Source organism: Nerophis ophidion, linkage group LG13 (genome assembly GCF_033978795.1).
Source record: "Nerophis ophidion isolate RoL-2023_Sa linkage group LG13, RoL_Noph_v1.0, whole genome shotgun sequence".
NCBI classification, from domain to species: domain Eukaryota; kingdom Metazoa; phylum Chordata; class Actinopteri; order Syngnathiformes; family Syngnathidae; genus Nerophis; species Nerophis ophidion.
In genome coordinates, this window is record NC_084623.1 from 58,158,689 (window position 1) to 58,174,445 (window position 15,757).

The 15,757-nt window shown below is 41.9% G+C and overlaps 1 protein-coding gene across 1 annotated transcript in view; it reads left to right on the forward strand.

Annotated features, from left to right (window-relative positions):
• The first annotated feature begins 74 nt into the window (after positions 1-74).
• Positions 75-15,757, forward strand: part of fzd4 (frizzled class receptor 4) — a 27,421-nt gene continuing 11,738 nt past the window's right edge. The window contains exons 1-3 of the mRNA XM_061919268.1: positions 75-483; positions 11,735-11,872; positions 14,596-14,982. Of these exons, the coding sequence (XP_061775252.1) occupies positions 235-483; positions 11,735-11,872; positions 14,596-14,982 (774 nt within the window). The 5' untranslated portion in view covers positions 75-234. The remainder of the gene's footprint in view (positions 484-11,734; positions 11,873-14,595; positions 14,983-15,757) is intronic.

Here is a 15,757-nt window from a genome sequence, read left to right on the forward strand (position 1 = left end):
GTCAGAAAAGGCAAGTGGTGCTCTCTGATTGGCCGGCAGTCCAGCGCACGGCTTTAATAGTCTGCGCTCTCAGACACAATAAAGTTAGAAGCCGGACCGGCCGAGCACCAAGTGGACCTGCAGACTCCCACCGGAACTACTCACGCCGACCTGGGATTTGTTTTGCACCCCCCAAGCGTGGATATATGCACCGCGTGGTTCTTTCACGATAGTCCGGAGAGAGCGAGTCTGGCCATGCGGGCTTCGATGCTGCCGAGCCTGCTCCTCTTGTCCGGACTCCTGGCGCCCAGCTCGGTGCGCGGCTTCGGCGACGAGGCGGAGGAGATGACCTGCGACCCCATCCGGATCGGCATGTGCCAAGGTCTGGGCTACAACGTCACCAAGATGCCCAACTTGGTGGGCAACGTGTTGCAGTCGGACGCCGAGCTGCAGCTGACCACCTTCACGCCGCTCATCCAGTACGGCTGCTCCGGACAACTCAAGGTACGCACGCCGCGTCCGGGGCGGTTTGGCCGGACGACTTTTTGGTGCACGCGCGCACCTTTGTAGGGATGCAAATAGCCGCGGGCGCGCGCGTTAAGAGGGGGAATAGCTACTTTATTATCAGAATCAGAAATACTTGAATAATAAAGTTGAGTTTTTCAGCAGACAAACTTTACAGGGAGACAGAACAGGATCGCTGACGGGTCTGTCAACTTCCATCAATCGATCAATCAATATTTACTTCTATAGCCCTAAATCACCAGTGTCTCAAAGGGCTGCACGAGCCACAACGACATCCTCTGCTCAGAGCCCACATCAGGGCAAGGAAAAACTCAACCCAATGGGACAATGTGAAACCTTGGAGAAACCCCCCAATGGACGTCAAATGGATCTAGTTAATAGTGTGAGAGTCCAGTCCGTAATGGATCTAGTTAATAATATGAGACCAATTGATCTGCTGTCTCTTAACTAGATCCACTATGGACTGGACTCACACTATTATGTTAGATCCACTATGGACTGGACTCTCACTATTATGTTAGATCCACTATGGACTGGACTCTCACTATTATGTTAGATCCACCATGGACTGGACTCTCACACTATTAACTGTGAGAGTCCAGTCCATAGTGGATCCAGTTAATAGTGTGAGAGTCCAGTCCATAGTTGATCTAGTTAATAGTGTGAGAGGTCAGTTCATAGTGGATCTAGTTATAGGTGTAAGAATCCAGTCCATAGTGGATTTAGTTAATAGTGTGAGAGTCCAGTCCATAGTGGATCTTACATAATAGTGTGAGAGTCCAGTCTATATTGGATCTAGTTAATAGTGTGAGAGTCCAGTCCATAGTAGATCTAGTTAATAGTGTGAGAGTCCAGTCCATAGTAGATCTAGTTAATAGTGTGAGACTCCAGTCCATAGTGGATTTAGTTATTAGTGTGAGAGTCCAGTCCATAGAGATCTAGTTAATAATGTGAAAATCCAGTCCATAGTGGATTTAGTTAATAGTGTGAGTCCAGTCCATAGTGGATCTAACATAATAGTGTGAGAGTCCAGTCCATAGTTGATCTAGATCATAATGTGAGAGGTCAGTTCATAGTGGATCTAGTTAAAAGTGTGAGAATCCAGTCCATAGTGGATTTAGTTAATAGTGTGAGAGTCCAGTCTATAGTGGATCTAGTTAATAGTGTGAAAATCCAGTCCATAGTGGATTTTGTTAATAGTGTGAGAGTCTAGTCCATAGTGGATTTAGTTAATAGTGTAGGAGTCCAGTCCATAGTGGATCTAGTTAATCGTGTGAAAATCCAGTCCATAGTGGATTCAGTTAATAGTGTGAGAGTCCAGTCCATAGTGGATCTAACATAATAGTGTGAGAGTCCAGTCCATAGTGGATCTAGATCATAGTGTGAGAGTCCAGTCCATAGTGGATTTAGTTAATAGTCTGAGAGTCCAGTCCATAGTGGATCTAGTTAATACTGTGAGAGTCCAGTCCATAGTGAGGCCAGCAGGAGATCATCTTGACTGGACACAGGTCAGCAGCACAGAGACGTCTCCAACTGATGCACAGATGAGTGGTCCACCTTGGGTCCTGACCTTGAACAGCTAGCGCATAATCTGTGGTCACCTAATCTGTGCCCCCCCCCTCTCCACTAAGGAGAGCAGAAAAGAGACGGCAGATCAACTGGTCTAAAAGGGGTCTATTTAAAGACTAGAGTAAACAAATGAGTTTTAAGATGGAACTTAAATGCTTCTACTGAGGTAGCATCTCTAACTGTTACCGGGAGGGCATTCCAGAGTACTGGAGCCCCAATAGAAAACGCTCTATAGCCCGCAGATTTTTTTTGGGCTCCCGGGAATCACCAGGGCTCGTATTTAACCGCGACCGCCCTCTCATTTGCCGTGATGCCCTAAAAAATTGACCAATATTTGCGGCAAGGTTTTGTCGTGACCGCCCTTGACTCTTTACTTGCTACTGAACAAGGGATATAATGGTCAACAACATCAAGAAAAAAACTCCACATAATGATGAAGGTTTAAACATAACACTAACTCCTTTATAAATGACCAAAAGCCCTGTAATTGTTGATTCATTTTAAACAACACAGTTTCCTCAACAGACCTACATGTCACACTAAGGGTGGCCATGTAAACAACGCCAACACTGTCATAAAGTTGTGCCATATAGTGAGAGCACACAAACACACACAACATACAAGCACAGTTCAAGAGAGTATTTGCAACACAACTGGGGCTGGGCAACGATTAAAAATGTTAATCAAAGTTAATCGCACTATTTGTACGATTAATCGCGATTAACTGCATTGTATACGCAAAGCCCAATAATGAATTCAAAAGTAGTGTGTAGTGCACCTTTATTGGAATATTCTCCCACATGAACAAAAGCGCCAAAACATTTGTTGTGCAAACACAATTTAAATCAGTCTTTGTTAAACAGTAGCAGTTAAATAGCATATTTGATGAAAATCAACTCCAAAAATGTAAATACAAACATTTAAGCTTATTGCCACTGCCAGGGTATTTAAGTTATCCTGTTTGTTATGGAAAATAAATATAATCTACCTACAAATCTCTGAGCCACAATCATAACATCTGAACAGGCAATTTCTGAGGTAACAGCAGAAACATTTTTTTTTTCATCAGGGATCTTATGTTTAAAAAACCTATATTATAGGTAGTGGGCTGTTTTAGGGAATTTTTGATCAAGTTATCCATAGTAGCGATATTAATAATGTTGTGTTTATTCTGCGTAGTGCACTTAAAATAATTATGACCATATCTAGATATGATGGGAATGTTCCGATTGTTTGCTTGGTGCTTTGATAAACTGAAGGCATCATATACATGGTACTATATTGTGATGTTATGAGCCAGGGAAAAAAAGAACTACCCTACCCAGCATGCAACAGGAGTGAGGAGCATGTATAGGTTGTGTCGCCATGACGGCATCTTGTATGTTGTGATATGCACGCTCCGAAAGTAAACGTTAAGAACTCAGCCAACACTCCTGGTCTGCATTATTGATAAATAGACAGACAACACATATACTCCGCTGCTTCACAGGCCGCTGGATGTAGCCGGCAAAGTATTCCCATGCTAGCTAGCCGCTCTAGCAAGCACGCCTCATTCAGTCCAAAACGGCCCGATCTATCCACATCCAGAATTGTCTGGCGGTCGTAAGTGATCCCGGAGTGACCACGCTGTAAGCCAGCCAATGAAATTTGCAGAATTGTCTGGTATTTTTGCCAAATGTTCCATCTTTACCAAGAGCCCCTCCACGCCGGGCGATGCCATCTTGTTAAGAAAAGGCGTTAACAAAATAAAAGCATGTAAATAACATCCGCAAATGTGCGATAAAATAATTGTCGGCGTTAATAGATTGATGAGTTAACTCGTAATTAACGCATTAATTTGCCCACCCCTAAACACAACACAACATAAACACAACAGAACAAGTTCACAGAATTCCTTGCAGCACCAACTCTTCCGGGACGCTACAGTCAATTTTTCCTCGCTTCCCGCCATGTGTTGAAGAGCGCACTGCTGTGTTTGCATGGAGACAGCTGTGGACAAGGGAGGATACACTTGTTCCCACACTAAAAGTATACAGTGAAGGAGAACAACTATATGATGTTGCTTTCATTTTGACATCAGCTGCTGTGACTTAGAGTTAATGAGGTGTGGAAACACACTGTCACTCCTGTTGTTTGTTGTTGTTGTTGTTGTTGTTGTTGGTAAAACTGTTGTACTGAACCACAAGTGGGCATTAGACAACAACACATCTTGTTTATTAGACTTTATCTTCATTAGGCAAACTGCTTTGTGTTTTATTTTGATATCAAAAAGTAAACACCACATTACTTTAAAAAACATTTGACACATCATTTTGTTAATATTTTATTGTGTATAGTTAATTCCTATAGGGCATACCGTATTTCCTTAAATTGCCGCCGGAGCGCTAATTAATTTAAAACCTCTTCTTACTTCGGCGCTTACCAAAGGCATGCGGTAAATGCAAGCATGCGCTAATTATTTTAAAACCTCTTCTCACTATAGTGCTTACCAAAGTCATGCGGTAAATGTAGGCCTGCGCTTAAAAGTTTGAGTGTGATGTAAGGATACTATCATGAAAACCACATTTAATAAAAAAAAACATTATTATGGTCTTACCTTTACTTATAAATGAAGTCCATGTGCAGCTCCTTCTGATCAAAAGCATCGATAACTTGTTTATAGAAGTCTTCCTTATCTTTCTTCAGTTTTAAAAGTCTCTCTGTCTCGATGGAGATCTTCCTTTATTACCTCCTGCTTCCATTGAAATTCCAGTTTAGAAAACTATTTTATTTCAGATATTTAATCCTCCATGTTAAAAGTGCAAGCGAGAGGAAAAAATAAACGATCGCTGCTTGTTGTCACTTCTTCTGCAGCCGAGTAGTCGCAAGAAGGATCACTAGCGCCCTCTACCACCAGGAGGCGGGAGTCATTTAATGACTCATATTTGACACACGCAGCTACGGTATATTAATAAAACATAGCTGCTTACTGTTCTTTTTAGCATATTCAATAGCTTGGACCTTAAATCCTACTGAATAGCTCTTAATCTTCTTCACTTTATGCGATTTCAAAAGATTGAAATCAGCCTCCTCCATTTTGAAAATGATGACAGGTGAAGTGTCACTCGTGACGTGACGAGTTTGACCCGGTGGAAATATTAGGCATATGCTAATTATCTTGCGAAACGAGTTTGACCCAGTGGAAATTCTAGACATGCGCTAATAAAAATAATATTTTGCGAAACGAGTTTGACCCGGCAGTAATTCTAGGCAGGCACATACTATATACCCGGCGGCAATTCAAGGAAATACGGTATCTTTGCTCAAACTAATACAGATATTTACCGATACAGCATCTACATGTACATAACTTAAAAAAATTATGGAAAAAATACTTCCCTCTATCACAAAGGTAAACAGAGATAAATGAATCATGAAGTGACAAAAAGCTGACAAGTTTATATTAATAATGAATTTTAAAAATGTTTAAATGCATGCCAGCTTTGGAGTCCCTGCCTGGAAAGAAAATAATGTTTGCCTTGGTGCCCTAAAATATGAGCCCTCATTTAAGGCAACACTTGCCTTGACCTTAAAAAGGTAAAACGCGAGGCCTGAATCACGAATAACTTCCGGCGCCCCTTACAACAAAGGTGAGAAACAGGTAAATACTGGGGATGCAGGGGGAGAGGTCTAAGTCTAAACCTGGGCCCCTGGAAAGGGGGTCCAGACTGAGGCCGAGGAAAGAAAGAAAAACCTCATAGCCATAGCGCGCATAAGCATGTGTGCAAGAGGGAAACATCAAAGAACACAAAGGACATTAAAAGAGTAGAGCTGATGCAACCAGCTGCCACTCCAGCAGTGCCATTTTCTACACAGCCACAAAAGTACAACAACAACAAAAATAATAATCAACCAATAATATACATTGCGCACACAGGATTGCACTAAGAAACCAAACAAAAACATAATTTCAGCACCCAAACACACTGTGGTGGTCTCAGTGGTGGGGAGCATGGCCAGGGACAGGAGCGGACCCAACAAAGCAAACCACCCTCGGCCTCCCACACACCCTCGGCCAGTGTCCAGTCCGCATGGATTGGCGAGGATGCGTCCAAGCAGACAGAGTTGTCCGATAGCTGCTCATTCAGCCAACTATCTTCCAGCTTAACTATTATTTATTACAGCATGATGGGGAATTTTTAAAAATGCCTAATTTTATTTTTCCCCCGGGGGAATTGGGACCCAAGCAGAATTCCACTCCCCCTAGCCCACAGGTGTCAATACGCAAGGCACGGGGGCCAAATCTGGCCCGTCCTATTATTTTTATGTGGCCCCCGAAGGCCTGGAAATAATATGCATTAACTAAATGATTCCCACCTCCCGAAATTGCGACACATTACAAACACCATATTTAATTTTGAAAAATGCAGCTTTTTTTACGACTTTGCACGCTTCCGTCCCCGGTGGTGTGATATTTTCACAACTACGTCTTAAAAACTGGGTATGGCCGTGTTTGGACGTCGAGGTGACGGAGTTTGAACGCACGGCGGTAAACACGGTTCTTCAGAGTACATTAGTGTGTTCAAGGCGGACAGAAGGACAAGACCTGCAAACTGCTCTGCTCAAAATTGCCCTGTGAGATTGGCCAACAACCCTCCCCCCCCAACACACACACACACACACACACACACACACACACACACACACGCACACACGCACACACACACTCTTGTGTTTCCTATCTTCTTGAGAGCTGAGAAAAAAGCCTCCCTCTTTAGGACCACCCTTTCTGGATATTTAAAGATTTGTATTTACAACAGTAATAATATATACATACTATGCAAATATAATAAAAAGCTTGTTGTGAAAAATGAGTTGGAATTTCACAAGAACAACTCCAAATTGTGGCAGTATTATATTAAAAGTTGTCATTTTACTCAACGCAAGTCAATATTTTACAAGAAAAACAGAACATTTATGCAATATTATGACAAAAGTTAAAATTTTACTCAATAACGGGCAGTTTTACAAAAAAAAGATCAATCTTTTGGCAATTTTATGAAACGAGTCGGAATTTTACTTGACAAAAGTCACAATTTTATAAGAAAACTAACATGTTGGCAATATTATAATAACAATCGGAATTTTACTTGGCAAAGTTATGATAAAAGTCATCATTTTACTCTAAAGAAAAGTCACTATTTTACAACAACAACAAAAAAATTGGCAATATTGTGAGAAAAGTCAGAGTTTTAGATGACAAATGTCACCATTTTGCATTCAAAAGTAATAATTTTACGAGAAAATATTGCAATATTACAGAAACAGAAAGAATAGGAGAAATTGTTCCCTATTCAATAAAAAAAATAGTCGACGCGTTGAGAAAAAGTCTGCTTTTTGTTATTTAACTTTATATTAATCAGGACCCGCAAGGCCCATTGCAAAAAGAATCCCAACCGGAGTCCTTTTGCAATGGGACAGAGGACCTTATTGTATTTTGTGCGTTTTATTTTTTGTTTGTAATTGGTTTTTAATCTTCATTACTTACTTCAATTTATTACAGTATGTCTCTAATAATATAATTATATTTCTTTTATAAACATTTTGGCCAAAATGGGCACATTTCAATTTCTTACACACACTTGTTATTTCATATGTTGACCACATTGGGAGCACTTTTAAAACCGACAGTCAATTTAAACAATCCCTCCTTTTTGGGACAACCTTCATTTTGATAGATATCACCACAAATGAGACATTGCCTATTAGATGCAATGTTATTGGGACCACGATATATGTCAACACTTGTTCACACCTCCTCATATGGAAGTTACTTTTCCTTCTTCGTGTCTCAAGAAGGGTGGAAATACAAGAACACACACACACACACACACACACACACACACACACACAGAGGGAAGAGGGAGGAAAGGTGAAAGGGAAACCATATCCCCGAACATTTGCTCTAATGGGAGGCTTCCTGGCAAGTAACCAGAGCAGCTTCAGGCGCCAAAAGTGGCCGCTCTCAGTTTACCAACGGTCAGGGAAAACTCCCCAGACATTTTCTGCATCTGAAGCAGGGCTCTCAAAGTCCCTTTTATTGGGGGCCACATCCCAACTATGGCTGCTCTCAGAGGGCCACATGTAAGCAGTGATGGGCAGTTACAAGCTACATGTAGCTAGGCGAAGTAGCCTAACTAGATTTTACAGTTGCTTGGTTGTAGCTTAGATACTTTTTTAAAAAGTAGATATTTTTAGACCAGGTCTGGGCAATTATTTTGACATCGGGGGAGCCAAATTTTGAGAAAAAAATGTGTCTGAGGGTCGATATATCTATTTTTACAAACACTAATACCAAACCTCACAACATCTGAAAGCTAATAACGTTATGACAGACCGCCTTAGAAATCGTAATGGAATTTTACTTCTTTTTTTTCTACCGAATGAGACACCCAGAATGTACATGTACTACAAAGAATATGGGATTTACAATATTACTATGAATGATAAAACACTGAATATTGAAAACATATGTACGCCACACCCCCTTTAGTCGACATATTTTACTATCAAGCAAAACAAAAATGCAACAAAAACAGCGAAATATGACCGCAAAGGGTAAAAAAGAAAAACACCTACAATCTGATACATCACTAAGCTTTAGAACTTTGTTGTAAAAATCCCTGGCACCCACATTTCAGGCTCTGGAAACACGCTGTGGAAACAATCCCCACCCACACTGCGTGGTGCCTCCTCTGAGCTGCTGTCACTTCAAATTTCCATATTAACTAATTAGATCACCATAGTAAGATGTAAATATAAACAGAATACAATGATTTGCAAATCCTTTTCAACCCATATTCAGTTGAATATGCTACAAAGACAACATATTTGATGTTCAAACTCATAATTTTTTTTAACTTTAGAATTTGATGCCAGCAACACGTGACAAAGAAGTTGGGTAAGGTGGAAATAAATACTGATAAAGTTGAAGAAATGCTCATCAAACACTTATGGACCATCCCACAGGCGTGCATGCTAATTGGGAACAGGTGGGTGCCAGGATTGGGTATAAAAGCAGCTTCCATGAAATGCTAAGTAATTCACAAACAAGGATGGGGCGAGGGTCACCAATTTGCAAGAAAATTGTCAAACAGTTTTAGAACAACATTTCTCAACGAGCTATTGCAAGGAATTTAGGGATTTTACCATCTACGGTCCGTAAAATCATCAAAAGGTTCAGAGAATCTGGAGAAATCACTGCACGTAAGCGATGATATTACGGACCTTTGACCCCTCAGGCAGTACTGCATCAAAAACCGACATCAGTGTGTAAACGATATCACCACATGGGCTCAGGAACACTTTCTCCTTCTTGTACATGTACAGGCGCTTTGGGAAAAATCAATACCTTAAGAGAAAGAAACGGGCAATTGCTGATATTTTGGACACAACACATCTCAGACGCCAAGAGAACTTTCGAACTTTCAAACAGTCAACTGTGACTGAGACTTAGGTCGCTCACATCTTGTCTGAGACTTAGGTCGATCACATCTAGTCTGAGACTCGGGTCGATCACATGTAGTCTGAGACTCGGGTCGAACACATGTAGTCTGAGACTCGGGTCGATCACATCTAGTCTGAGACTTCGATCGGTCAGATCTAATCTGATCTGATCTCTAATCCAAACGGTTGGTGCCAAAACCACCAATATTTATACTGCAAAAACCAGGAGGGTTTCCCTGGGAAAGGGTGGTTTCTCCCTATAGTAGTGAGAAAAACAACTGTTGTGATTCAACCGAGCAATCCTAATTGTCAAAGCCAACGACAGCCGTTGAAGTGTAATTTCCCCTCGTTAGCAGAGGTATTGTGTGGCAGAACGATGGCTGTGGATCGACTACTACCATCAATCATCAATCAATCAATGTGTACTTATATAGCCCTAAATCACTAGTGTCTCAAAGGGCTGCACAAACCACAACACAAACCACTACGACATCCTCGGTAGGCCCACATAAGGGCAAGGAAAACTCACACCCAGTGGGACGTCGGTGACAATGATGACTATGAGAACCTTAGAGAGGAGGAAAGCAATGGATGTCGAGCGGGTCTAACATGATACTGTGAAAGTTCAATCCATAATGGATCCAACACAGTCGTGAGAGTCCAGTTCAAAGCGGATCCAACACAGCAGCGAGAGTCCCGTTCACAGCGGAGCCAGCAGGAAACCATCCCAAGCGGAGGCGGATCAGCAGCGCAGAGATGTCCCCAGCCGATACACAGGCAAGCGGATCGGACCGGACCCCCTCCACAAGGGACAGTGGGACATAGGAGAAAAAGAAAAGAAACGGCAGATCAACTGGTCTAAAAAGGGAGTCTATTTAAAGGCTAGAGTATACAAATGAGTTTTAAGGTGAGACTTAAATGCTTCTACTGAGGTGGCATCTCGAACTGTTACCGGGAGGGCATTCCAGAGTACTGGAGCCCGAAATGAAAACGCTCTATAGCCCGCAGACTTTTTTTGGGCTTTGGGAATCACTAATAAGCCGGAGTCCAGTCCAAAATAGTATGAATCCCCCGAGTAAGCATTCCATTCAGTCGTGAACAAATGGCATTCTGGTCACCTTCTGTGAGGAGAATGTTTCTAACTCCTGTTATTTGTTGGAGGCTGAATGGCAGAGTCTTTTAGGAACGGTACAAAGTACGGTGTTTAAGATATAGAAGTTTTGGGTTTTAAACTGCTGAAATCCGCGGCATGCATGTTGATTTTCAAATTTTTTCGACACCTGTGACCTAAAGTTCGTTTAAAAATCAGCCCCTTCCCAACACGCATGGTTAACTTATCATGCCGGTAGGGATGGGTACCGTTCACATTTGAAACAATACTGATTCCTGGTTCCTAGGAATCGATAATAGTACTCAACGGTACCAATTTTCTGTACTTTTGTTTTTCATAGTAGAATCTCATATTTTATTGCAACATTTAAAAATGGCCTGAATGTGAAAACTGCAGATGTTGCATTTTGAAAGGAAGGATGATGACGCCAAACATCTCCCGCATTCTGAAACGGCCGAAGTTCATTCTTGAAAATGTCTTGTGTCTGTGACCCGGACTCAGATCTATTTCAAAACGGTTGCCATGGGACAGAAAACGGAGCCTCGGATTAAAGGGATTATGGAGCATTACATGGCCCATACCCCTTGTGGTTACTCCACAAGTTGTTGTTAAGTTAAAGTACCAATGATTGTCACACACACACACACTAGGTGTGGTGAAATTTGTCCTCTGCATTTCACCCATCCTCTTGTTGCCTGGGAGGTGAGCGGTGGCCACGCCCGGGAATCATTTTGGTGGTTTAATCCCCAATTTTAACCCTTGATGCTAAGCAGGGAGGTAACGGTCCCATTTTTATAGTCTTTAGTATGACTCGGCCGGGGTTTGAACTCACGACCTACCGATTTCAGGGCGGACACTCCAACCACAAGGCCACTGAGCAGGTAGTTTTTTTGGAGACACACACTTGTCGCTTGTGTTGACCCAAGTTGTTGTTTTTCCAGTTTGAAGAGAAATTATACAACAGATAAAGATGATGCAATGGAGCACAGCATGGATGTAAACACCTCAATTCGGTTTCAACTGTATGGGAACGTTTGACAATTTAATCTCTCTCTTTTTTCTCAGTTCTTCCTGTGCTCGGTCTACGTGCCCATGTGCACGGATAAGGTGCCCATACCCATCGGCCCATGCGGGAGCATGTGCATGTCTGTCAAGAGGAAATGTCTGCCGGTCCTTCAGGAGTTCGGCTTCATCTGGCCAGAGGTGAGTCGTAAACACCTGTGGAGGCTTGAGAGATTTGGACAAATTTCATGATTTACGGCCACACTTCACACGATCGTCTTCTCGCAAACGGGCATCGGACATTTTCAAGCATCCAACGTCAACAAGTCTTCCCTCAACCACGACCTTAGTCACTCGTCTGCGACGGGAAGCTGATAAGCCAAATACTTAAGTCTGTGAACATTGCTCCAAAGTATGGATTTTGTGTTCGTTTATAGATAGAAAAATAAACATTGGCATGTGCACAGGCAGCAATATACCGTATTTCCTTGAATTGCCGCCGGGGCGCTAATTAATTTAAAACCTCTTCTAATACGTCCGTCACTGATTGTTATTTATTACTTCGGTACTCCTGTCTTGCTCTGTATATTGTACAGTATTTGTATTTTGTACTTCCATAGTGTTTTGTATATTGTACAGAATTGCTTATTATTTTTATTGGATAGTAGTCTGTTTATTTCAATTGTTAGTTTTTCCTTTTTACCTCTTATGTCATTTATTTCACCCCATATTTGTTCCCACTACCGCACCTTAAGTTGGAGTCTTTAATCTCGTTATATGCAAATATAATGACAATAAAGTTCATTCTATTCTATTCTATTACCAAAGGCATGCGGTAAAGGCAAGCATGCCCTAATTATTTTAAAACCTATTCTCACTCCGGCGCTTACCAAAGGCATGGGGTAAATTTAGGGCTGCGCTTATAAATTTGAGTGTGATGTAAGGATACCATCATGAAAAGCACATTTGATAAAAAAAAAAAAACGTTATGGTCTTACCTTTACTTATAAATGAAGTCCATGCGCAGCTCCTTCTGATCAAAAGCATCGATAACTTGTTTATAGAAGTCTTCCTTATCTTTCTTCAGTTTTAAAAGTCTCTCTGTCTCGATGGAGATCTTCCTTTATTACCTCCTGCTTCGATTGAAAGTCCAGTTTAGAACACTGTTTTATTTTAGATATGTAATAGGGATGTCCCGATCCAGGTTTTTGCACTTCCGATCCGATAACGATATTGTTTTTGCACTTCCGATCCGATACCGATAATGGCCGATACTGGCCTATCCGAGCATGTATTAAAATTTAAAGTTATTTAGCCTACTTAGTTGTCAGATTCATGCTGAAAAGGATTTTAATACTCTCGATAACAACTAGCCAGCTGAATTAGGTGAGTTTGAATAATACACAATAGTTGGTATTCAAGGATAAACACAAAATATCAAAAATTATACATGACAAACAGAAATTGCATCATTGATCAATAAAAAAGTGAATAGTATAAAGTGCAAATAATGCTGTAAACATTATTAAAAAAAGCAAAACACTCAAACAACCTGAGTGGGATGAAATATGTATAACTCAACATCAATACTTTCTCTTGAACAAGTGTAAACTTGAAAAAAAAAAAATATATATATATATCTACACACTCCCTTCAATTGTTTGCCCCCGTCAGGGGGGGCAAACAATTGAAGTCCAAGCATAATGGGGAGATTCTTTCTAACGAAGACGAGCACTTCAAGATGCTCAGGTGTCAGCCTGCTCCTGTGTTTATCTATGAGTGCTAAAAAGCCTCTCACTCGCAAGAGTCATTAAAATTTCTTACAACTTTACCACCACGGTTGACTTTATTGTGGCATGTTTTGCACTCCACCTCTTCATCTTTTTCGTTTTGTAGGATAAAATAATCCCACACAGCTGACATTTTTACCGTAACTTTTAATTCACACGGCTTTCTGAACGGTTAGAACACAGACTTGTGGATGTTTTGAAGGTGTTCTGGAAAATGCGGAACAGAGTTTAGGGAGCAGCAGAAGAGTGGAATGTATTATTTAAATCGGTGTGTTGGAAAACACAAACCGGAGTTTTTTTCAAAAACTGGATCTGGATTGGCATTTTCCCATGCCTTGCCGATACGCATTTTTTGGCAAATATCGGCGGCCGATCCGATCCAAATATCGGATAGGGACCACTCTAATACGTAATCTTCCATGTTAAAAGTGCAAGTGAGAGGAAAAAATAAACGATCGCTGCTCAGTCTTGCTGCTTGTTGTCACTTCTTCTGCAGCCGAGTAGTTGCAAGAAGGATCACTAGCGCCCTCTACCACCAGGAGGCGGGAGTCATTTAATGACTCATATTTGACACACACAGGTACGGTATATTAATAAAACATAGCTGCTTACTGTTCTTTTTAGCATATTCAATAGCTTAGACCTTAAATCCTACTGAATAGCTCTAAATCTTCTTCCCTTTATGCGATTTCAAATTGTTGAAATCAGCCTCCTCCATTTTGAAAATGATGACAGGTGAAGTGTCACTCATGACGTGACGAGTTTGACCCTGCGGAAATTCTAGGCATATGCTAATTATTTTGCGAAACAAGTTTGACCCGCATGCGCTAATAAAAATAGTATTTAGCCAAACGAGTTTGACCCGGCGTTAATCCTGAGCCGGCGGTAATGCTAAACATGCGCTAATTATTTTGCGAAACGAGTTTGACCCGGCAGTAATTCTAGGCAGGTGCATACTATATACCTGGCGGCAATTTAAGGAAATATGATATTTGATATATTTTTAAATAAAACAGTGTGTGTAAAAGTACTTTTTGGACACATTGGAATACATCTGTTTGCACATTTGATGGCAGCTGCTCATGTTTCTCTTGTCGACAGAAATGCGTTTCTCCATCTCGTTCCCTTTTGCAGGTGCTCAACTGCAGCCTCTTCCCGCCTCAGAATGACTACAACCACATGTGCATGGAGGGCCCCGGGGACGAGGATCCACCCTATCACCCCATCCGTCACCCTCCCCACCAGGAGGAGTGTCAGGCCCTAGGGTCCGCACCCGACCAGTACGTCTGGCTGAAGCAGGCCGACAGCTGCGCTCTCCAGTGCGGCTACGACAGCGGACTGTACAGGCGGGGGGCCAAAGTCTTCACCGACGCCTGGATGGCGGTGTGGGCGGTCCTCTGCTTCCTCTCCACCACTTTGACCGTGCTGACCTTTCTCTTGGATTCACAACGATTCTCCTACCCTGAGCGGCCCATCATATTCCTGTCCATGTGCTGCAATTTGTACAGCGTTGCCTACCTGGTAAGTACGGTCGTCCCTGACGGATCCCGGTTCGACTGCACGGGTTTTAGTGGTCTGAATATGTTAATAAATGTACTGGGGCACTACCTTAGCAACATTAGATACAACGGGAGATTGTCAGTGGGCAATAGGAAACTGACCAACACGGATGCATTAGTGCAGGCCTGTCCAAAGTGTGGCCATTTGCGAAAAAACATAAAAAAACTAGATGAGGCAATTCCTGAAGGAATTGAGTGTGACTTCTCCAATTCTGACAAACTGAAATGCTGAGAGAATGTAGTATAAATGTAAGAATTGTTTGAATGTTGGTATGGTTCGAATGGTGAAGATTTTGAATTTTCAGGAAAACTTGAATTTGGTTTGGAATTTGGCAACGTGTTAGTTTGAATGTCCAGCATACTTGCTAACCCTCCTGGATTTTCCGAGAGACTCCCGAAATTCAGCGCCTCTCCCGAAAACCTCCCGGGACAAAATTTCTCCCAAAAATCTCCTGAAATTCAGGCGGAGCTTGAGGCCACGCCCACCCAGCTCCATGCGAACCTAAGTGAGGACAGCCTGTTTTCACATCCGCTTTCCCACAATATAAACTACTTCATAACTGTAGAATGATCGAGGGCGAGTTCTTGGCTTCTTATGTGGTTTTATTGTTAGGCAGTTTCATTAACGTCCTCCCAGCGCGGTAACAACACACAACAACAGCAGTCACGTTTTCGTCTACCGTAAAGCAGTTTGTCTGCCGTAAACAGCAATGTTGTGACACTCTTAAACAGGACAA